Source organism: Mastomys coucha, unplaced genomic scaffold, assembly GCF_008632895.1.
Source record: "Mastomys coucha isolate ucsf_1 unplaced genomic scaffold, UCSF_Mcou_1 pScaffold18, whole genome shotgun sequence".
Classification (NCBI taxonomy): Eukaryota; Metazoa; Chordata; class Mammalia; order Rodentia; family Muridae; genus Mastomys; species Mastomys coucha.
This window is the reverse complement of record NW_022196900.1, coordinates 54,315,062-54,338,236: the sequence shown is the minus strand read 5'-3', so window position 1 is coordinate 54,338,236 and position 23,175 is coordinate 54,315,062. Positions and strand designations below refer to the sequence as shown.

The window sequence follows — 23,175 nt, the reverse complement described above, 5'->3', positions numbered from 1 at the left end:
CCCTGTTGCTATAGCTTCTTTCCAGGCTCCTTTCAGGTGTGGGAGGAGAGAATGACTTGGTGCTGATGGTAAAGGAAGGACTCATTCCATCTCTTTCTTTAGCGTGGGGCTGTGTCTTTACTGTAGTGTAAAACTGCTGGGTATTTCCTGTGCTCTTCTTGTTAGTGTCACCTTTAATTTTCTTAATGTTCAAGCCCCTAGTATCACAAAGGATCTGGCTTTATCCAGGTCCCTGCTGTCTCTAAATGTATTTCATGATACCAAGTCATTGGCCTTCACTCCAGTGAATAGAACTGATTCTTCAGTTAGTTAATACTAGCTAAGTATTACTCTTAAATAATTTATAGTAGTTTTCTCAGAAATAATTTGAGTTTTAATAATGCCCTTACCTGAATAACAGAAATAAGTGTATAAATGAAACTTTATCATTTAGGTCAGACCTTTAAAGATATTTTACTACCACAAGGCATGGTCATGGGTTATATTTATTAGCTTTGTTTTTTGTGTTTTTAAGAATTCTAAAATGAGGGTGGTGGTGTTTTCTCTTGTTGGAAATATTTTGTGTTTGTGAAGATTTATATATGAAATACGGTTTAGACTTGGTGTCTAAATGTACATTGTATACCTAGAATTGTGCATTTTCTTTTCTGTACTTGAAATCCTCATAGCACTGCCTAGGGTGTGGCACAGCCTTTGACCCCAGAATGGAGGGCATCGGTTATACTTCCATCTGCAATTGAATCTAAAAGTCATTGCACTGTAAACCCAGTGTAGTGTGTTTGCTACAAGACATTCAATAGGCATTGTGGAATATAAACACTGAGTTTAAAAGTTGTAGTTAGTGCAGAATGTGTTCAGTTGGTTCTGTTAAAAAAAATTATATATATATGTATACACATATATATATACACATATATATGTATATATATATGTGTGTACATATATATATGTGTATGTGTATATATATATATATATATATATATATATATATATATATGTGTACATGAATAGAACTCCAGAGTCAAAGAAATGTGGGCTTTGATTTTAAGTGCATAGTCTAATAGATCAGGTTTCATTTTATGCTTTAGAAATAAAGATAAATTTTCTTTTAGTTGTCTTCTTCAATGTGACAGTTGCTTGAAATATTTTACTAAGTAAAATATTACAAAGCAAATTTGTTTCCATTTTGATAACAGGCTAAATTTGGCCGAAGGTGGACCAAAATCGCAACACTAGTTGAAAGTCGCACAGTTTTACAAGTGAAGAGTTATGCCAAACAGTACTTTAAAAATAAGGTAAGCAAAGTACAGATATCCTAAATAATGATGAAATTTAGGAAAGTCAGAAAGTATAAAGACTAAGTGCTAACTGTAAGTATACATTGTGTTGTTTTTGATATTGTTGCTGAGACAGGATCTTAATACACAGCTCAGTCTAGCCTAGAGTAATATTACAATCCTCCCGAGTGCTGAGATTGTAGGCATGACACATCTCCTCCAGCTAAGTAGTTTTATTGCTAAGAGTTTCTGCAGTTAAAGTAGTAAATACTCATGATATGCAAGTGTTTTGAGTCCTTAAGAAAATAGTTATTTTATGTGTGTATGTGAGCATGCACGTATGCCATGGCAGGGATATGGAGGTGGGAAGACTGTAGGAGTAGGTTATCTTCTGCCCTGGATCCTGGAGACTGAGTACATGTTGTCCAGCTTGCTTACCCATGAAGCCCTCTGTCTGGCTGACTAGCTTTTTATTTGTTTGTTTGTTTTGTTTATTTATTTATTTTTTAAAGACAGGGTTTCTCTGTGTAGCCCTGGCTGTCCTGGAACTCACTCTGTAGACCAGGTTGTCCTGGAACTCAGAAATCCACCTGCCTCTGCCTCCCAAGTGCTGGGATTAAAGGCGTGCGCCACCACTGCCCGGCTTTTGTTTGTTAATTTTAAAAATCACTTTGGGGCAGCCGTGTCCAGTCTGCAACCCAGGTAGCTTAGGGAAGTGCAGCACACCTGTACTGTGTAGGTGATACAGGGCTCCAGCACCTCGGCCTTGTTCTGAGGGATGCTGCTGGTCCATTCAATAAAGCAGTAGTGTTCCTGAGAGGACATGGTAAGCAGCCTTCATGCTTTCTCCGGAAAATATGTATTTTAGAAATATTTGCACTGTGAAAGAAACCTGTGGAAATTTTAGAATTTAGGAGATATAAATGCTAACTAATGTAATTATGAAATCTGTTTATGAACAAAAGGGTTTTTATTATTGTTATAAAGAACTGTCTGAAAAACCTAATAACCTTGTTCAGAAAGATGTATTTATGGTCAGGTTCCTAAATTTTTCAAAAAATTTGTTCTGTATTTCGCTGTGTACATTTTTTGAGTTAGGATAGTTCATTTTTATTTTATATATATACATTTTATATATATATATATAAAACATGTTTTGCCTACATGTATCTTTGTTTACCACAGTGTATGCAGTGTCCTTAGAGGCTGGAAGGGGTTGGGCATTGAATCCTTAATTGGAGTTACAAGTGGCTGTGAGCCTCTTTGTGGATTCTAGAAACTGATCCTGTCCTCTGGAAAAGCAGCCAGTACTCTTTAATTGCTGAGCCAGCTATTCAGACCAGTTATGTAGTGTTGATACTTAGAATTTCTAACTGTATTCATTTAAACTCTAGAAGCGTAATTATATAAAATTTGGAAGTGCCTTAAATGAGATTTTTTTTTTCTAATGTAATTAATGTGTTCAACTAGTTGTGCTTTATTCAATATAGCACTATATATAGAGGGGAGATCAACTTTAAAGAAAAATGATGTTACAAAATTCATAAGAAAGTGGATTTAGTATATATATTATTAAGCAAGACCACATTCTCTCAGAAAGAGGGTGTTCTCTCATATAGCCAGTCTAGTAAATTATATATATGTGTATGTATGTGTGTATGTAAGCACATGTATGTGTGGGTAAAATATAACATGTAGAAAAGAACAGAAGAAAGGCTAAATATTAGGGGATGAAGATAGACTGAGTGCAGATGATGGATATGAAATATGAAAGAGGATATAAAGCTAACTGCTTTTCTAGTCAAGAAAAACTAAAACACCAAAATTCTGTCAAGGATTCTTCATTTTTGGTGGTGTATAAGTGCATAAAACTGTATTCAGTGGTGAAATTGTAAAATGCAGTCTGAAGCTCCACAGCTTCAGAATGGCTTTTCTGTGTAGAAGCTCACTGAGATGTATAGACTTCGGGTCGGGTTAATTGGGTCTAACGTATAGGCTCTGGTGTGTGGTGTTTATTTTACTTGCAAGTTTTTTTGTTTGTTTGTTTTTTGTTCTTTTGGGTTTTTTTTGGTGCTTTTTCGAGACAGGGTTTCTCTGTGTAGCCCTGGCTGTCCTGGAATTCACTCTGTAGACCACGCTGGCCTTGAACTCAAGAAATCCGCCTGCCTCTGCCTCCCAAATGCTGGGGTTAAAGGCGTGCGCCGCCGCCGCCGCCACCACCACCACCACCGCCTGGGCAAGTTTTTTTGTTTTTGTTTTTGTTTTTTTTTTTGGTTTTTCGAGACAGGGTTTCTCTGTGTAGCCCTGGCTGTCCTAGAACTCACTCTGTAGAACAGGCTGGCCTTGAACTCAGAAATCCGCCTGCCTCTGCCTCCCAAGTGCTGCGATTAAAGGCATGTGCCACCGCTTTTTTTAAAGTTTATAAGATTTTTTTTTTTAAAAGCAAGTGAAGGTATGTTTGTTAACATGTACTTAATTTAAAAAAAGTTATCTATTTTTTTTTTTGGTAAGGTGATTGAACTTCAAATCTTAATATTGTATATGTGTTATTTTGACTCTTAATAAGGTAAAATGGAATGTGGAGAAAGAAACACCAGCTCAGAAGAGCAGCAGTGATCTTCAGGTTAAAAATAAAGATGAAAGGACGAAGGTGTGGGCAGCGTCATGTTTAAGGGGGCGTGCTGATCCCAACCTGAATGCTATAAAAATTGAGAAGTTATCTGACGATGAAGACGTAGACATCACAGATGAGCTGGATGAGTTGACTCCTCAAACATCACAGAATTCTGGCAGCCATCTTACTTTAGATGTTCCTAATCGTCAAATGTATAAGACCAACCAAGGAGAATTACGCCAGGAAGGTTCACTAGCTAAATCTTCAGGAGAGTATCTTCAGAATGTGAAGCAAAGTGAAGCCGAAGCATGTTCAAGCTCAGAAATTACATCATGGGCTGAAAAACAGAACAGTAATGGCAAAAACTCAGTCGAATTAAATGAGAAATACAGTAAACTGGTTGAAGAGTATACTGTAAAAGGCGGAGAAGAAATACCAGAGGAAGCCAAGCACTCGCCCTCTCCAGAGCCCTGTGAGAGTCAGAAGGACTCAAGTGGAAGTGAAATGTGTTTGCCTCCTTGCCAAATGGAGGAGGGAAACCACGAAGGAGAAGAGCTAAAGCCACCAGAACAAGAAGTACAAATAGAGAGAAATGTCATTCAAGAAGAAGAAAAGCAAGCAATTCCTGAGTTTTTTGAGGGACGCCAAACTAAAACACCAGAACGCTATTTGAAAATTAGAAACTATATTTTGGATCAGTGGTAAGAATTACATTGTACATGTTCTAAAAACTTGATACTCTGAAGTATATTGATTAGGCCCATGAAGAATTGTGGATTTGCTAGAGATCCAAAGAGCTTTCGTGTGTCTTCCTTCAGTAGTCATGATTTAAAGTGTCTCATAGTGAACCTCTTAAAAACTTTGGTAATCATGGGCATCCGTTGCTGTCACAGCACGCCATCCCACTGTAGAGTGGAAGCCTGGCAAGAAGGGAGTGACCATTGTTTTTAGGAGGCAGCAGTTTCTTGGGGCAGTGATGGGAAGCTATAACTATAGAACATATTTTCTTGGGAAAGGAGAGAATTTCCAGTTTTTGCATGTATTTGAGTATAAATAAGGACAAACATAGGGACAGGAATATCGTTAAACATAGCTATAGTGCAGAAATTGTCTGAAATAGCTCCTCAGTGCTTGCAGCTTTGTGGAATGAGCACAATTAGTTATTAAACCAAAACACTACCCTCCTCATTAGCCTAAATACACTGAAAGTAACTAGACCTTTTCACGATAGCTTAGTAAGCCTCCTTTAAACATCCATAGTTGCTTTTAATGTTATAGAGAGCTTTCCAAGTCTTTGAGTGGGGATTCTGTGTTGTCTTTTGTTTTCTCCTCTATCAAAGGTTTCTCTGTCCTTTTTCACCGCTTTCTGCTAGAATCTAGAATGCTACCTAAGATTAACATGCACATTGTTAAATAACTCACTTTACTTAGGTAACATTAATTTACTTGACTTTTAAAGCCAGCTATGTTTTAAAAAAACCTGTTTGCTCTTGCTTTGCCTCATGAGCACTAAAGAACCGTCTGCTGGCTCAAGATGTTGTTAGAGTAAGGGATACGTAAGGGAGGCCACTGACGTTTACCTAGTGCTTTGCGGTACAGAAAGCTGCCTGTACCATCATCTGAGTCTACACAGCATCCTGTGAAATAGGCAAATGGGATCTTTGCTGTTTGAAACAGATTAGCACAGTTCTCAGATCTTCCAACCAGCCACTGACCATGAACAGTGTCAGTCCACCGCATTCTGTTATTCCACATTACCTAGTTTACAGCTTTTAAATGTGGATAAATTAGATCTTTCTTCATACCTGGGTTTGGTTTTGGAAATAAAAGGATGGATACCCAAAATTAAAGTCCTTCAAAACAGTTTTTACCTCAGAAGTGTCACAACTTGTACATACTTAATGTTATTTTAGATACATTTTATTTGTTACATTGAATTTTGGATTTTAAATTATCAGGATAAATTGCACAGATAGTGTCAATTATATGGCAGTAGTTTCCTAAGTCCTTTTCTTTAATACGGAAGGCCTATTTGGTATTGCTGTTTAAATATGAAGACTTAATGGAAAAGTATGAAAGCAAAAGAAACATTTTTAAAGAGAAAGAATAAAGTACAGAACAATACAGGCGATACTTTTTTTTTTTTTTTTAAAGGGAAGATAAAGTTTTAAAAACAAAGAGACCTACCAGACCTTTCTTTTCCATGAGAACAGGTACACTTGGTTTTATTTAAGGGTATGTTTTTATTAAAGTGTTAATCAACTGTTATTAACATTATCCTACCTTATTCTCTACTCTTCAATTCTTTTGACTTTCCTTACAATTGAAAACAAAGTACACAGGATGAGGACCTATTGCCAGGTCACATGAGGTGTGAAGGCAGCTTCAGCTTCGGTGTTGGCTCAGTATTTAAAGAGCTGTAGCTCCGGCTTTACCTTCTCTTCCTTCAGAGCTTCTGGGCTGCTCTTCTGGCTCTTTGACTCTTTGGTTCTGCTCAGGGAAAGTGATATGTGTGGCGATGCTCCTCCCTGTTCTAGCATCCTGTATTTGTTTTTGTCATACAGTTTAATACCACTGAAAATGCTGCCACTTTGTGAATTGTCACCTCCCATAGTCCTTTAAGAATGCAGGCAATGGGAAGATGGTTCTGTCTGTTTTATCAAGTGCTTACTGCTTAAGACAGTGCTTAGAAGACAAAAGGCATTTTAGTTGTTGGAGGAAGAAGCTTGAGTGTCTTTGAACAGAAATATTTACTATCTAAGCCCTGAGTAAGCCTGTTGATTAGAGAAGACAGATGTAGACGGAGCCAGTTTTCAGGCTCCTGCCATCTTGTAGTAGCTGTGCTCTTTCTTGCATTCTTGTCACGTTTGTATAGTTTGTTTGCTTTTCTTTCATGAAACACTGAAGTCTCAGCTTTTCTGTGAGAAGTTACAATATTCTCCTCTATCACAATTATTTTCACCTTCTATGGACCTCGTAGATATATGGATTTTAATTTTGTAGGTTTAGCAAGGCCTTCCCTAAGTACACTATCTAAAGTAAAGTAGACTATGCCTGTTTGTTGTACTGTCTCCATTTAGGGCTTCTCTTTCTGTTTAGAGCTATTGTTTGATAACAAAAATATATATTATCCCCTTATGTGTTGATAATCTCCATTAGAATTTAAGGTCTTTGAAAGTAGGAACTTTGCACTGCTCTCTTCTCAAACTCTTGTTCCTACAACAGTGTCTGGGACATGGAACACAGATACTTACAGAATAAAATGTGAGCAAGTTATATTGTCAGTTAAGGCCTGGGTGGGTGTCTGCATCTGGATCTTACCACTTCTTCATGTTAAGTAGGTGCTGTAGTGATTCTGGCCAGCTTCTGGCTCCCGTCTAAGATGGGATTGGTAAAGTCATTCCCATAGAATTGTGAAAGTTGAGCCTGCATCTGACAGTGCAGCATTTGGCTGATCAGTAATTGATTTCTACTATTGTAAAGTTCTCTGTTCCTGTTCAGAGTACATTAAGTGAAAAGGTTATTGTATGAATCTTTAATTTAATTGGGAGTTTCTTGATTTCCTTTGGAATTCCCTAGAATATGTCATTTGTTTTCCTTTGTAGAGTAAGTTTTTACAATTAAAAATAAATATATAATACTTAGGTATTTTTTGAGAGAGCTAATAATTAACAGCATTGGCAAAGCTGGGAAAACCTTGGGACTGAGAGTATAACTCAGTGTTAGCATGAGGCCACTACTGTAAAAAACGGAATAGTAGGGGGATGTCTCAGTACTAAGTCTCCTTAAATTCCCAAAGTGCTCTTTTATTCACTGATGTAGATGTGAATTGGTTCTGTACAAAATAAGCTTCTAACTTCAAGGTTTGGGGATACCTGAGATCTGTGGAGCTTAGTATTGGGGGAAGAATACTTGTAACACAATCATTCTTACAAATACTTGTAAGTTGTCGAATCCTTTAAAGATATTTTACATGTGAAAAAAAGGACACTTGGGTATTTTTTTTGTTACACAGTTAGGTGTTGAGTGAAGGTAAAAATTTTAGTATATTTCATATATTAAAAGTTTTCCCCAGAAATCCTTTTTAAAATGTCTATTCATCCAAAATAATTCTACTTCCATCTCTTAATTAGGGAAATATGCAAACCGAAATACTTAAATAAGACCTCAGTACGTCCTGGCCTGAAGAACTGTGGGGATGTTAATTGTATTGGACGGATTCATACATACCTCGAGTTGATAGGAGCAATCAATTTTGGATGTGGTAAAAATAAAAACCCAACAACATCTTTTACTTGGCATTTTTATCCTTATAGCACCCATTAATTTTTATGATGGTTCAAATTCAAGTGGATTTAAGTATATGGAATTCAGAGAGAGTATAACATTTATAAATTAAGTGTATCATTAAGGTTTTGATGTTAAAGAAATTTCTGCTAATTAAACTGGTTCCCTTTGAAGATACAATTTTAAAGGAAAGTGTTTTATCTCCATAATAGAAATAATTCATCAAATAAATTCTTTGTCAAGTAAAAGTAAATAACTTCATGAGAAATCTAAGAATAGCCTGTTTACTTTAAAAATACGGGTTGAGACAAGTATAACTGTTAAAAAAATTTAGATGTTGGGAACTTTTTTTGCACATATTCCAAGATCCAACAAAGTCTGACATTTGGAGTATATCTGTTCTAATATATTTTGAATAAGGATTACTCATCCTATACTGTATTCCTTCTAGAACCTGTATATTTAATTATAATAAAAACACAAATTATTTTAATGAGCCTGGACTGAGCCTGGGACTTGAGTTTGATCATCACTGGGATCTACTTGGTAGAAGAGAACCAATTCCCAAAAGTTGTCTTATGACTTTGACATGCATGTACCTATCTACACATGTGTACCCACACGCACACTATTGTTTTATTTAGTGAAAGTCTATCATTCTTGATTTTTCTGATTCAAAGTTGATAAGTATACATATGTCAAAGTGAATTCTACCCTATCATTGAATTTACATGACAAAGTTCTGAAAAAAGCTGATGGTAACAGGCAGAGGTTGTAATAAGGAACCAGAGCCTTCCCTCCCCTGGTTTTGGAGGTGAGCTAAGAGAGCTAACCAGAAAGTCTGAGAGATGATTTCGGTTTTGTGGGTTAAGAATGCACAGTCTACCTTAGGGTTACTCTTTCATGTAGGTGGCTTTTGTGCCCAAAGCTCTGTGTAGAGACTATTATTTTAGGAAACTAAGTTATTTTAGGTGCAGCCACAAAGAAATGACATACTGTTTTTCTGTATTAAACTGCCAAAGTTAGCAAAATGAGCTAGGTGCTCATTTAACCAGAAGGTATACACATTACTTATGTTTTAGGTAATTGCTTTCATTGAGCATAACAGCACTATTTAAGAACTAAAAGGCTCATCAAATCTATGATTGTGGGATAAGAATCATGGGGGTTCAGCTGTAGTCAGTATAGTATGTCTTACTAGTTAGCAGATTGTACAGAATAATAGATTGTTTTATCTTTCCTGAATTCCAATAGAGCAGGCAGTATATAACAGGCCACAACCAGTTGATAAAGTACGAATGACCGACAGAAAAGATGCAGAAGCAGCATACCAGCTTGCTTGGCGCCTACAGTCTATGGTAAGCATCTGCTCATTGAGTGGAGTCTATGATAATCAAATTGAGTAGTCTGTGGAATTTAAATGGTCAGAGTGGAAGAACATGTTTTCTCCTGTGTTTCACCTTACCCATTTAATTGTATATGAGACAGAAACCAAACAAACTAGGAAACCCTTCAGATAAACTGGCAAAGTATATAAAAACATGTTTTACTAAAGTGGTCTTGGGCTACTTTGTTTTGATTTATAAACCTAACATGTCAGGTGCTACAGAGGAGGCACAGTGGTTAAGAGCACTTGTTCCTCTTGCAGAAGACCCAAGTTTGGTTCAGCACCCACATGATGGAGGTTACAAGTATTTGTAACTCCAGTTGCAGAGGCTCTACCATGTTCTTCTGGCTTCCTGCGCATCAGGCATGTCTGTAGTGCATAGACATACATGTAGGTAAACCCTAAACATTAAGAAAACATAAAAATAAAAAAAGTACAGCATCATACACACTAGCTGGGTATGGTGGCATGTGCATTTAATCTCAGCATTCTAAAGGGAAAGGCAGGCAGATTTCTGTGATTTCAAGGGCAACCTGATCTCCACAGTGAGACCATACCTCAAAAACAAAATAACAGTTATCCAGCAAGTTTCCTGTAAGCCAGTCACAGTAAGATCTCATTAGTTTCACATTAAATTGGTGACAGATTATTTTGGCTGTGAACAATTTCTGCCTGAATTTACTGTCTTAAGAAAGGTTGTTTTCAAATGGCTCTTTGGATCATGCAAGTTACACACCTCTCTTTGGAAGCTGGTCCATTTTACACACCTCAGGTGCGATGTAGTAAACACATTTTGTGTTTTTTCAATGTTTGTATTAATTTGACACTGACCTTTCTAAAGCTGGGATAATCTTTTCTTGTTGTTGTTTTTCTATTTTCACTACACCTTTTGCTATATGTTCTTTTCTACTACAGATAAATAGAAGCAAATCCATCTTCTTTGTTCTTTGTGGTCTTAACATATTTTTATCTTGGTGTTTTAGCTCCTAAGTAATATGGAAAGTAAAGAAAGAAATCAAATTAAATGTTGAGAATTATTAGTGCCATGCTTTTTAAAGCGTCCATTGATGCCGCCACCTAGGTCTTGCCTTGCCAGCTGCTGTTAGTGCTCACAAGGATTTGGTTGAGCATCTAAGCAGAGAACTCACTGTTACATATGGGCAATAGAATACAGTTTATTGAATCGATGATCAGACATTAAAGTATTTAAGTAGTTATTATTTAGATTTTGTGTGTTTATGTGTTAAAGATTTTGCCAGGCTAGTTTTATTACATTTGCCTTTATTTTTGATCTTAATGTAGCGAACGAGGAGACGTAGGGTCCGAGATCCATGGGGAAACTGGTGTGATGCAAAAGACTTAGAAGGGCAAACGTTTGAGGTAATTTGTGTTTCATCTATGAAACCTTGTTTTCATTATTTTAATTCCTATATAATGCTGATTTCATTGTTACTGTGTATATGATCTTTCCTATGTTAATTGGTTTATTGAAAAATTACCATTAACCAAACCAGAGGCACATGGTATAGTTAATTAGAAGTCTGACTTGTGCTGAGAATTTTGATTCTCAATCTCCACATTGTTGTCTCTTAAGTCAAGGTGTGTAGTTATTAAAAAAAAAAAAAACAGCAACAACAAAAAACTATGATAAACTGGCTAAGCACCGGAGGCTAAGCACCAGCAATAGGCAATGGCGGTCTCACTCGCCACCATGGTTCCTGTGGCTAGCCTGCAGAAAGCCAGCTACAGCTTGCTCTTCCCTTAGCCCCATAAAATGACAACACTAGAGAATTGTAATAACCAGCCAGATTTATAAAAATAAATATCCAACCCCAAAATGCCTGTGCAAAGAACAAAAAACTCAATTGATATAAATACAAGCTGCACACCTAGATTTGGCAAATGTACCCTACACTGCTTATTGCCATCTATGATATCTCTAGCTGCTGTGGCTTCTCCAGACCACGTGGGTCAGCTCCATGTTCTTCTTCTGGTTCTATCTTCTCCCTCTCCCTCTCCTTCTCCCCCTCCCCCTCCCTCTCCCCCTCCCTCTCCCTCTCCCTCTCCCTCTCCCTCTCCCTCTCTGCCTCTCTGCCTCTGTCTCCCTCTATTCTGATCATGTTCTTCTCCTCTTCTCTTCCTGTTCTGCCCAGAAGATCCTGCCTCCATATCTTCGCCCAGTGATTGGCTTCCTGTCAGCTTTATGGCCAGTCAGATAGCTAGGGGAAATTCCCTACAAAGATGTAACAGATTGAGCAGTTGGTGTGCTCTTTACATTTCATTAAATGATATTATTTTGAAAGATATTTGATAACTAATTAAAACACTGCTCTAAACATTATACATATTGAATTATATATATTCAGTTGTTATTTCTATTAATATAAGTTGAGATCCTGATAGGAAACATAAGCAACAAATATTGTACGTATATACACATGCACACACGTGTTCACATAGAAAATTTGTTGTAAATAATTAGTGTAGTAAAGTGGAAAGAAAGTATTTATTAGCTTTGTTATCTCAAGTAGCTACTTAACTGTACTAAATCTTAAATTTTAATTTATGAAGTAAGGATGATAGCCCTGCGAAAGGATTTTAAAAGAACTGAGATGAAATATGTTAAGATCCTAGTATTAGACATTCAGTAAAGCCACTCAGACGAGATATTCAGAAATGTTACCTTCTCATGCTCTACCTGCCCCGAACCTTACACCTGGACTTTTGTTGGCATAATAATAAGTAACAAACGGTTCTTTCCCATAAGGTTGGTCTAAGGGTATGAGGTACTCCCAAAGAGTGTGGTGAGGAAAGAGTTCACAAAAAGTGAGATGTTTGAACCAAAGGATCAGGGGGAGAATCATCTCAAAATGTAGATGGAAGCATTCTAGGCTGAGGGAGTTGCACAAGCAAAGGTACAGTACAGGAAAGTACTAATATTCTGGGAAAGGTGCATAGTTTATATAATTACAGTGTAAGGGTGACTAGATTATGAACATTAACATTTAACTTCATAGCACACCATGACACTATTATTACTGCTGTTATTATTTGCTTCATAAAGATGTGGAAACTGAGGCATGAAGGTTCCAGAGCTTGGTGACAGTCTCTCTGCTAATGATGTAGTAGAGCTGTACATTTCTACTCCAGAATTTTATGATGTTGAGGACCCCAGTCCATGGTGCCAGAGAGCAAACTAGGGCCTCGTTTATGCTGGGCATGTTTCACCACGGAGCTGCCTCCTTATCCCTTGCTTGATTATCACACATTCTTGATTATCACACTGTGATATCTGAGTTGTGAAAGAAAATTCAGCCACCTGGCCCCTGGAAACTAGAAATGAGAAATGATAGGCTTGAAGGTTTTTGAAACTTTACTACTGCTACCATTGATTGAAAGGAGCAAGTCAGAAGAAGCAAATTTTCCTTTTGTTGGGGCTATATAATTTGATAATTTTAGAAGTTATTGTCCTGGGCTGGTGAGATGGCTCAGCAGGTAAGAGCACCGTCTGCTCTTCCGAAGGTCCTGAGTTCAAATCCCAGCAACCACATGGTGGCTCACAACCACCCATAATGAAATCTGATGCCCTCTTCTGGTGTCTGAAGACAGCTACAGTGTACTCATTTATAATAATAAATAAATCTTAAAAAAAAAAAAAGTTACTGTCCAAAATTTATTAGTAACAAGGAAACAATGTATACCAACTTGGTTGGTCTTGTTCTCACGTGTCCTTAACTGTTATATTTATTCTGCCTGAGTAGCTGATAAACCCTTTGATTGGCTGTTTTAGCATCTGTCTGTGGAAGAGCTAGCAAGAAGAGAAGAAGAGGAAAAGTGCAAACCTATTAAATTTTCAAAAGCTTCAAAACTTCCAAAAAGGTACAATGTTATGTTATATAATGTGTTTTCTTAACTTATCACACATGGTTAGAAAGTACATGTAAAAATGTCCAGTAGTTGCATTAGATACTTCTCACAAGTTGTATCCAGGAAAATAGTTTGATTTTTTTTTCACGTGCGTGTGTGTGTGTGTGTGTGTGTGTGTGTGTGTGTACACGCACACGTGCACGTGTTCATGTCTCTGTATGCATTTGTGAGCCTGAGGTTGATGTCAAGGACATCCTCTATTATTTTTACACCTTATTTATTGAGGCATGTTCTCTATCAAAACCACAGCTTTCCTGTGTTGTTAATCTTGCTAGTCAGCTTGATTGGAATTACAGGTGAGCTACTATGCTCACCCAGCATTTGCATGGGTTTCTGGGACTCCAAACTCAAGCTCTCTTGTTTACAAGACAAGCACTTAACCTCTAGACCATTCTCTTAGCCTTGCTGATTACATTTTGGAATTTTTTTAAAAATTATTTTATTTCACGAATTAATACTTTGGGAAATTTTGAGCTAGTTTTTCAAAGTTGTGGCACATTGAGTGTTGGGGATTATTGCCTAGGGGGCCTATGTATAATAGGAGTCATTCAACCCTAGACATGGTCAGTAGTCTCATTTTCTGGTTGAATTTTGACAAGTTGTTGTGGAGTTTGTTGTTTTTAATGTGATACAGTAAGCTGAAATTTATAATTTGCAATATTGTCTTAGTAAATTGAGTTCCTTAATTTTTCTATGCCTCTTACTTCCGCAGATGCCCCATTAAATAGAACTTTAGTTTTGGTGTTTCACTTTTCAAAGCAAGATGTTAAGAAATGCTGTTGCGGCTGGGCGGTGGTGGCGCACGCCTATAATCCCAGCACTTGGGAGGCAGAGGCAGGTGGATTTCTGAGTTCGAGGCCAGCCTGGTCTACAGAGTGAGTTCCAGGACAGCCAGGGCTACACAGAGAAACCCTGTCTCGAAAAACCAAAAAAAAAAAAAAGAAACACTGTTACAGTTATGTCTCCTTGGCAGAGCTTGGGTCCTCATTTATAAATTAATTAAAGCAGCTATCACTGCTTTCTGTATTTAAGGTCTTTATGTGAACACTGTTAATCCCTTGACAGACTTTGCAGCGTTAGTGTCACACCCATTTACCTATAAGATAATGGAGTGGCAAAGAGATATATTATATTTGGTCATGTTGCTTAGTATAGAAATTGTGATCTAAACCCAGGCCTAGAAAGGCCCAGGAGTCCTTAGATCTGGTACTATAATTCTGTTACCTCTCCAAAAGGGAAATTTAAATTTAGCCTTACCCTGTGGGCAACATGGATTGACTATTTAAAAAAAAAAAAAAAAATTTTTTTAATAAGCCTAGACTCCTTCCAATATTTAGACATTTAATATTCTGGATCTAAATATGAGACTTAGATTTATTGTGATTTTTAAATTATTTTGTGTTGCCAGGAACCTTTTAAATCGATGCATGGTTTTCTCAGCTTTGTGCTTTTAGCATTGACTGATTGACTGATTGGTTGATTGGCTGATTGATTGATTGATTGATTGATTTAGCAAGTTAGCATTTCAATAAAAGTGCTGTTTCTCCTATTGATCACCAAATAAAAAGGTCTGCTGGAATAAGCCTTGGAAATCATTGTTTAGACATCTAATATACTTTAACAAAGTTGCATACACAAATCATATATATCTTGCTTAAAAATCAGATTTAAAATTTGTAGTGTCTCGTTTATAATAGAGCATTCCCACCAAAAATGTTTGTGTACTTTACTTGTAATGTTTATTTTTCATGACCCATTAATATTAGTCGCCTTTGCGTTTCTTGACTTTGACTGGTATTCAGTATCTAATGCCTCTGTTTCCAGTATCTACTTTTGTGTTCTGTCCATTAAGTGTCTCTCTAGCTCTCTGATTCTCCATCTTCCTCAGCCCTTCAGGAAACAACAGCCTGCTCCTATCTGTGCAGGTTAAATTCAGAGATATTCTTCAGTCTATTCGCTCTTCAACATTTATACATTCCCACTCTGTCTCAGTCTGCATTGTTACTTTTTGTTTGGGTTTATTTATTTTTATGTGTATGGCTGTTTGACCTACATATGTGTAAGTAAGTGCATGCCTGATAGATAGCGTTGGCAGCTATAAGAATATGCTGGATACCTGGAACTGAAGTTAGGATGGTTGTGAGGGACCATGTGGGCACTAACAATCAGACCTTGGTCTTCTGGAAGAACGTCTAGTCCTCTTAACCACCAAGCCATTTCTTCAGCCCATAAACCTTGGGGGAGGGGCTATCATTTTGTATTATTGGTTTTTATACAGGATCTGATATGTTCCAAAGTGGCCCTAAGTTTGATACGTAGCTGAGGATAACCTTAAACTACTGATCTTCCTGTTTCTGCCTCCCAAATGCTAGGATTACAAGCATGTCCCATCTCACCCACTTTTAAATTAATTTAAAGATCTTTATTCATTTTTTAAATTTGTGCATGTTTTGGGCCCTGGGGCCCAAGCCTAATAAAACAAAGTACCCTCACAAACTCTGTTTTCAGTTGGGAATTCAATATGCTACTCCAAGTTGTCTTAATAGAAATATTTCTGATTGATTTTCTTTCTATAAACATTGTTTCGATACCTGGAAATAAGGTTCAGTTCCCAGCACCTCCATGGCTCACAACTGTCCATTACTCCAGCTTCAGGGAATCTGACATTCTCTTAAGACTGTTATGGACACCAGGCACATACAAACTTATATACCTGTGTTCAGGCAAAATACTGATACACATAAAGTAAAATTTTATAAATCTAAAGGATTAATAAACTTTAAAAATTGTTCTGCTATTTTCCTTAAAACTTAATTTGTAATAGTCAAACCTTTCTTAGTGTTTCTTTCTGGTTCCACACATGCTTTTAAATCTACCCTTGCTTAGATTCTCCACTCCATTTCTTTACAGTTTGAAATAATATAGGGCTTTCTGTTTACACTAATTTATTTAGCAGACTTGTTACTCTGTAATTTAAACAGTGTTTATTGAATTTCCATTGTAGTGGGTCTCGTATGATAGTGTTGGTGTATGCATGTCTTTCTTTTGAGACAGTCTCAATACCTATCTCTAGTTGGCCTAGAAGCTCATTGTGTAGACCAGGCTAGCCTCTGCCTCCTGAATAGTGGGATTAAAGGCATGCATCATAACATTCAACCTGGCCAGCTTTTATGAGAAACTTCTTACTTGAACTTTCTGTTGGGTCTCATGCCAGGGAAATAGTTGTTTCACTTCAGTGTTATTATCTCTTGTCAGCTAAGAGCTGTGTCTGTCTATCATGAACCTTTGGTTGCTAAAAAAAGTGAATTTCCTGCTTTCTGTCAGATCTAAAAGCATGTGTGACTCCTTATAAGGGATTCTCCCGGTCTAATATTTTTTCCTTCAGGCAAAAGTTTGTATTTATATTATTGCTAACTTTTCAAATTAGTGATTAATACTTATTTTGGTCTCCTTGAGACTATATTATTTTTTTTTCTCTTTCAGCTCACTTGATCCTTTCCAACTGATACCTTGTAATTTTTTCAGTGAAGAAAAGCAGGTACTTATAACTGCTCATAAATAATGCTCCAACTGGATGGGAAATACCCTTTATCTGTGTGTGTGAGGCATGTGTATGAAAGAGTTGGACATGGCAGGGTAAAGTAAGGATCTGGTAAGTGAGTCAGCAGAAAGTGGGAGGAAAGAGAGGCATTTGCTGCTGGCCTTGGAAGCTTAGGTGTTTTAAAATCTAGTTTGCATTGGACTTTGATGAATGGTGAGACCTTGGTGGGGTAAGTAAGGAGAAAAGATGGATATTCCTATCAGCCAGAAGAGAGTCTCTCTTTTTATGCTTTCCTTCTCTTCTTTTTATATTTCAGGAGCCATTTCAGGTGAAAGTAGCTTCAGAAGCACTTTTAATAATGAACTTGGTAAGGATAACCTATTGTGCTTTACTTATTTCTGATTTTTGTTTGTGGGTTTTTTTTTGTTGTTGTTGTTTTGTACACCTAAGAGAAAGTAGAAGACATATATTTCAGATTTTAACTATTCTCTTTACAAGCAATTGACATTTTCTTTTGAAGAAAGGCTAGATAATTGCATGTTTCCATAGTTTAGAAAAAAAATGAATTGATGTGATTTTTGCCAACTGACTACCATTATTAACCACTTACCATTTTGTAATAACTAATGTCTGCCATCCAGTAGATGACCAAAACTCCACCATGTCTAAAATGTAGAGGCCCCTTGTTTGTATTCAGTACCTGCAGACAGACATCTCTACCGATTGTGTGTGCTACTGTTGGTTTTCTACAGGAGTTCTATAATGACTTACTTGTGTCCCTAGAGTGCAAGATGGTGTCTTTCTTTTTACGTAAACAGGCTCTATCTTCTTGTATGTAGTTCCAAGCCTCTTAGGCTACAGGAAGGGCCTGAAGTCTATACTCACTGCGGCTCCCTGCAGTACCTCTCCTTCAGAGCACTATAGTCACTGCACTGACAGTATTGTTCCATGATAGTGAGGCAGATTGTGACTTAGAAGCTGTGTTTCTGGATGTGGTCTAAGCCTGCCCTCATGTTTCCTTTAGCATGCCCACGTGTCTATGGCAGAGGTGATTGGGCTTTTAGGAGGAAGATACTCAGAGGCTGATAAGATCCTTGAAGTAAGTCTTCTTTTTAAAACATTTCAATTACCAGCTGCTATACCAAATATTTTATAAGATTCAGAAAATATAATGAAAATGTTTTATATCTTTGCGTGTGAGAGTATGCAAGTATAGAAAGTTAAATATTCAGGAATGACTTAGCATTCCATATACTGAGCATCTGTTTTTTATCAAGAGGGAAAGGATTCTGCCAGCCTTAGCTACACAATACCTTGTAGGGAAAAGCTACAAGTAAGGGCAGGAATGTATGCTAGTCTTATGGGTAAAAACTGGTATTCATCATTCTGCTGAAATTATTTTCATATGTAATAGGAATTGTTGAAAATGCAACAGTTAGGCATTATGGTGCACCTGGAAAACTAACCATTATAATGCCTTTTAAATTAGAAAGTGCTAGCTAATTCCTAGCCTACAGTCACACTTTTGGAGTTTAATTTATTTGGCAAGTAATACAATTGATTTCACTATAATTGTGCAAGAACAATCTTTTACAGGTCTGTGCGGCAGAACCATGTAACAGTCTGAGTACAGGACTTCAGTGTGAGATGGATCCTGTATCACAAACCCAGGCCTCAGAAGCCTTGGCTCTTAGAGGCTACAGTGTTATTGGGTGGTACCATTCTCATCCTGCATTTGATCCTAATCCATCTCTACGAGATATTGACACACAAGCCAAATACCAGGTGTGTTTGTAGTGTTACATACCTACAATTTGTAAGTTATTACACATCCTCTTATTGATTCCTATGGAATAACATTATTATTTTTAGCTTTACAATTCTAACATTCTTTGCATTTGCAGTTTTGAAATAATTTGCTTTTTTCCATGAAATTACATTAGTAAGCATTTGGAAGGTCAGCAGGTGAGTATAAGCTTTTTTGTTGTTGTTGCTGTTTTGGTTTAGACAGACTTCTAGAGCCCTTGAAACCTGACAGTATGCAGTAGGACAGGACTTGTAACTGTAGTAGCTGAAAGCATTGGTACCTCTCTTGGGGGGAAAAAGTTTTATTTTTATTCAATTTTATGTTTAATGTGTATTTTCTATGTAGGTAGCTATTTTCTAAGTTATTGCCATGTTAATAAGAATTATAGTCAAATGATTTCACATTATAGTATGTGAAACACATTTGTAGTATTTGTTTCATTTTGTTTGACAATCTGTGGCCCTTCGCTAGTCTGGAACATGTGGTAATTCTTCATTCTTTCTTGGCCTCTTGAGTACTGCGATAGATACATACCAGCATACCTCACTAATATATGTGAGACCTTTTGCTGCCTTTTGTTTTTAACTTTGAATGTATGTGTGTTTGGTGAAGTGCACACTTCTCTGTGCTTGCACATGAGTCAGAGGAGAGCATTCAGTGTCCTGTCACTTTCCATTTTATTCCCTTGAGATGGGATTTCTCATTGAACCTGTCTGTAGCCAGGCTGGTACTCAGCAGAGCCCTGTCTCCCCACCTCCCTCCCCGTCCCCAGCACTAAGGCCACAGGTTACATGTGCATGTAACTCTTACACCAGGTTTATTATGTGCATTCTGCATAGGTGAGTCCTGCTCCTCCTGCTTGCATAGCAACTACTATTACCTACTAAGCCATCCCCTGAAGCCATGCTGCATGTAGTTTTTAAGGGTCATTTCTGATGAAAAGCAAAGACTTTGGGCCTGAAAATAGTACTTAAGACATTTCATTGCGTTGCTGCTGTTTAGGTGGGGCCCTTTTTTGTTTTCTTTTCTCCAGTTAGCTGTGTAGAGCATTGATAGTTGAAATTAATTTTACTTTTCTTACCATTGCAGAGTTACTTCTCCAGAGGAGGAGCAAAATTCATTGGGATGATTGTTAGTCCATATAATCGAAGTAATCCTTTACCATATTCCCAGATTACCTGCTTGGTTATAAGTGAAGAACTTAGCCCTGATGGTACCTACCGTAAGTTGTCAACAATAATAAGTTCTTGCTATCTCTGTCCTCAAATGAAAGAACTTAGAACTGTAAAACTAGTTAATGAGATAGATTGTGAATCAACTAAGGACTTGATGGATGCCACCTAGTTAAATCAGCCTCTTTCCTTTCATCCTAGTGTTACCATGGCCTTAAATAAAAGGAAAAAGTGTAGAACAGGTAGTGTATATACTGAGCACTGTGTTGCTCAGGCTGTACATTCTGGGCACTGTGAACATTGCATGCATAAGCAGTGTATATATACGAGGCACTGGAGACACTTTAGTACATAAAACATAGTTCTCATATCATGAAAATATTTTCACAAATGCAATCTTGCTTTCCCTGCTGTGCCATGTAAATGAAGAATAAACAAAACCATAACCCCAGCTTTCTATCACCTCCCAGGATATTAGGCTTCCCAAAGACAGACCTGACTGACTTCATATTTCCTAAGTCCCATCTGTCTTAAGAAAGAATTAGCTCTCTCTCCCCTTCCTCTCTTTCCACGCCACTACCCCCTCTCTCCCTCTCAATTAAACCTCTTACTCATGGGAAAAAAAAAAAAAAGAATTAGTTTGATATAGCCTATTACCCAACTTGGTTTCTCTGGGATGTATGTCTCCTCTATGTCTCCTTGTGGTTGTCCCGGTCAGCTCTGTCTACATAGGAGTTAATACAACAGACTAAGAAAGGCAGGGAGGGAACTTTGATGGGAAGGAAGGAGTTGGAGACTCAGGTTTCTCTGTGTGTAGTTGTGTGTGATAGGTACTTGCAATGTTCCCATCCCATTGAATCAGGACATCTTTGTCACTACATGCTGTACTATACTTGCTTTTCTATCCAGTGTCTAGCATAGAACCTGGTATACAGCAGATTCTAAATGAATGTTTGCTGAATATAATTTCTTTTTATCCTTAATCTTCTTTAATGTCCTGTGCTTAATATTAATAAAGTCTTTTCAATCCTGTTGACTGCTAATATATCTTTTTTATATATAAATCTGCATTGTTTTCTGCCTTTGTCTCTTAATGCAACTTATTTATTGTTTTTGTATTCCTAGTACCAACTAATCAGCACTGAATTTTATTGAAGAATTTTATCAATAGTAATCCAGAATGCCCTACTGAGTACAACACATAATACACATAATTTTTCAACTTAACTCAAATTTATAAAAGTTATAAAAGAAAGCATCACAGTAAACTTGCCTTTTCTTTAAGTTGCATCTCAGTCTTGTGAATTTTGATCATGATCCTCTCTATTCTAGTCATTTCTAATACAGTTAGTTGATATTGGGTACATGTGACTTTACATTTAAATACTATAATTTAATAATTTAAAATGTATGTAATTCTGCTTCTGGCCAAAATGGATTAATAATGAAGCAACGAAAGTAATAGACAAAATATACAAACCACTATTTTATTTAGAATATAACTCAGGCTGTGATCTTCAAGTTATTTCCTTTGCATTATTTGGAACCCATCTGGCCCCAGAGTTGAGGTTGTCTAGAAGCTTAGAGATGACTGCACTTTCCTACTTCTAATCCAGGGTATACTTTAGAATGTCTCTAAAGCTAAGCATTTTCTGAACTTTGATCAGTTACAAAATATATTTAGTGATTAGTTTTCTAATACCTTGGTGGATAAAAATATTCTGAATAAAAGGCAGTTTTTACTTAGGTGCCTTTTTAAATAGAATTTTTCTTAATCATACTACATAGTTAAGTTCGGTTTATCCATACATGTAATGTTTTCTGTCAGCCCTACAGAACCCTGTAGTATTTATTCCCACTTTCAATTATTCAACTATTTTTATATCCTGGCTCTGACATTCACCATTTCCTTTGTTGGACTTATACTCATTTGCCTCTGGTGCTTCTGTTAATGGGGAACAAAATTACCTTGCTCTCAGAGTCCGTACTTGCAAGGATTGTAGCATGCACCAGGGTTTCAGTAGGTAATTAACTATAACTGGCTGGCAACTATTCTGTAGGCAGTCCAGGTATGCCAGGTGCTGTCCTCACCAAAGCAGACGTGCTCAGTGATGCATGCACGATATCATTGTTCTTCAGTTGTTGGAGGAGAAAGATGAAAAGAGAGGAGAAGAGACCTGAGCAACGAAAAGAGCTCTAGTTATCCTTAGGCTTGCTTTTTCTTTTCGCTCCCAAACTCCTCTTTTTTGTATATCGATAGTTAGGCTGGCCTTTGTTCCATTGGGAAAGTGCCACTGTCCTCCTAGTAGGCCTGGTAGTTTTCTAAGTTTTAAAATAGGAATGCAGCCTGCTGATGCAGCCTTGTCATAGGCTTGATGATTGGTCTAAAGATGAGAGCAGTCCCAGGTTGTACTGACAGTGCCCTCTACTGCTCAGAAGATCCCTTGGCTTGGAAGATAACTGAGAGGTCATGCCTTTCTACAGACCTGTCAGAAAAGCGGCACTGTTTACTTTTCATTATTAGTAATAGCTTAGCATAAACATGCTTGGAGGGGCAAATACAGTCAAGCAGTAAACATTTGATGCATGCTCACCAAGCTGCGATCTAAAAACACAGAAGGGGATTGGAGAAACAGCTGATGAAAATGTCTCTTTAAACTTGTCTAGGTTTACCTTACAAATTTGAAGTACAACAGATGTTAGAAGAACCTCAGTGGGAATTAGTGTTTGAAAAGACAAGATGGATAATCGAAAAATACAGGCTTTCTAACAGGTATGTGCTGTGGTTTGTGATACCCACCCTACATTGGCAGTCTTCCTCTTGAATCAGACAAAGCAAAGCCTAGATTAATAATAGAATACTGATGTCTGAAATTAATGATAGCTTATTACACAACCAATTGTATATTTATCTCATCAGTTGCTTCTCAAATGTCTTCCTATAGCAGCGTCCCCATGGATAGAATCTTTCGCCGGGATTCTGACCTAACTTGTCTGCAGAAAGTAAGTTGCCTTTATTTCTAATTGGTTTCATTATTCAGATTCCAAAGCTGGTCATCTTGCTGTGTTTTCCACTGTTTTATGGATACATTTTCCATGTTTCCATTATTGATTCACTTTGTAAAATTAGTGTGCTATATTGGCTAAGCATATACATAGAAAT

At 37.1% G+C, this 23,175-nt stretch overlaps 1 protein-coding gene across 2 annotated transcripts in view; it reads left to right on the top strand.

The window, feature by feature from the left end:
- The window catches only part of Mysm1 (Myb like, SWIRM and MPN domains 1), a 52,380-nt gene that overhangs the window by 10,955 nt on the left and 18,250 nt on the right, over nucleotides 1-23,175 (top strand). For both annotated transcript variants that reach the window (XR_004120913.1, XM_031377866.1), the window contains exons 7-19: nucleotides 1,197-1,295; nucleotides 3,844-4,592; nucleotides 8,025-8,155; nucleotides 9,433-9,536; nucleotides 10,868-10,945; nucleotides 13,356-13,444; nucleotides 16,976-17,030; nucleotides 17,350-17,400; nucleotides 18,058-18,132; nucleotides 18,630-18,818; nucleotides 19,930-20,062; nucleotides 22,680-22,785; nucleotides 22,958-23,015. Coding sequence is in view for 1 of the 2 variants with exons in the window: in XM_031377866.1 (XP_031233726.1) it covers nucleotides 1,197-1,295; nucleotides 3,844-4,592; nucleotides 8,025-8,155; nucleotides 9,433-9,536; nucleotides 10,868-10,945; nucleotides 13,356-13,444; nucleotides 16,976-17,030; nucleotides 17,350-17,400; nucleotides 18,058-18,132; nucleotides 18,630-18,818; nucleotides 19,930-20,062; nucleotides 22,680-22,785; nucleotides 22,958-23,015 (1,917 nt within the window). In the remaining variant the exon portion in view is untranslated. The remainder of the gene's footprint in view (nucleotides 1-1,196; nucleotides 1,296-3,843; nucleotides 4,593-8,024; nucleotides 8,156-9,432; nucleotides 9,537-10,867; nucleotides 10,946-13,355; nucleotides 13,445-16,975; nucleotides 17,031-17,349; nucleotides 17,401-18,057; nucleotides 18,133-18,629; nucleotides 18,819-19,929; nucleotides 20,063-22,679; nucleotides 22,786-22,957; nucleotides 23,016-23,175) is intronic.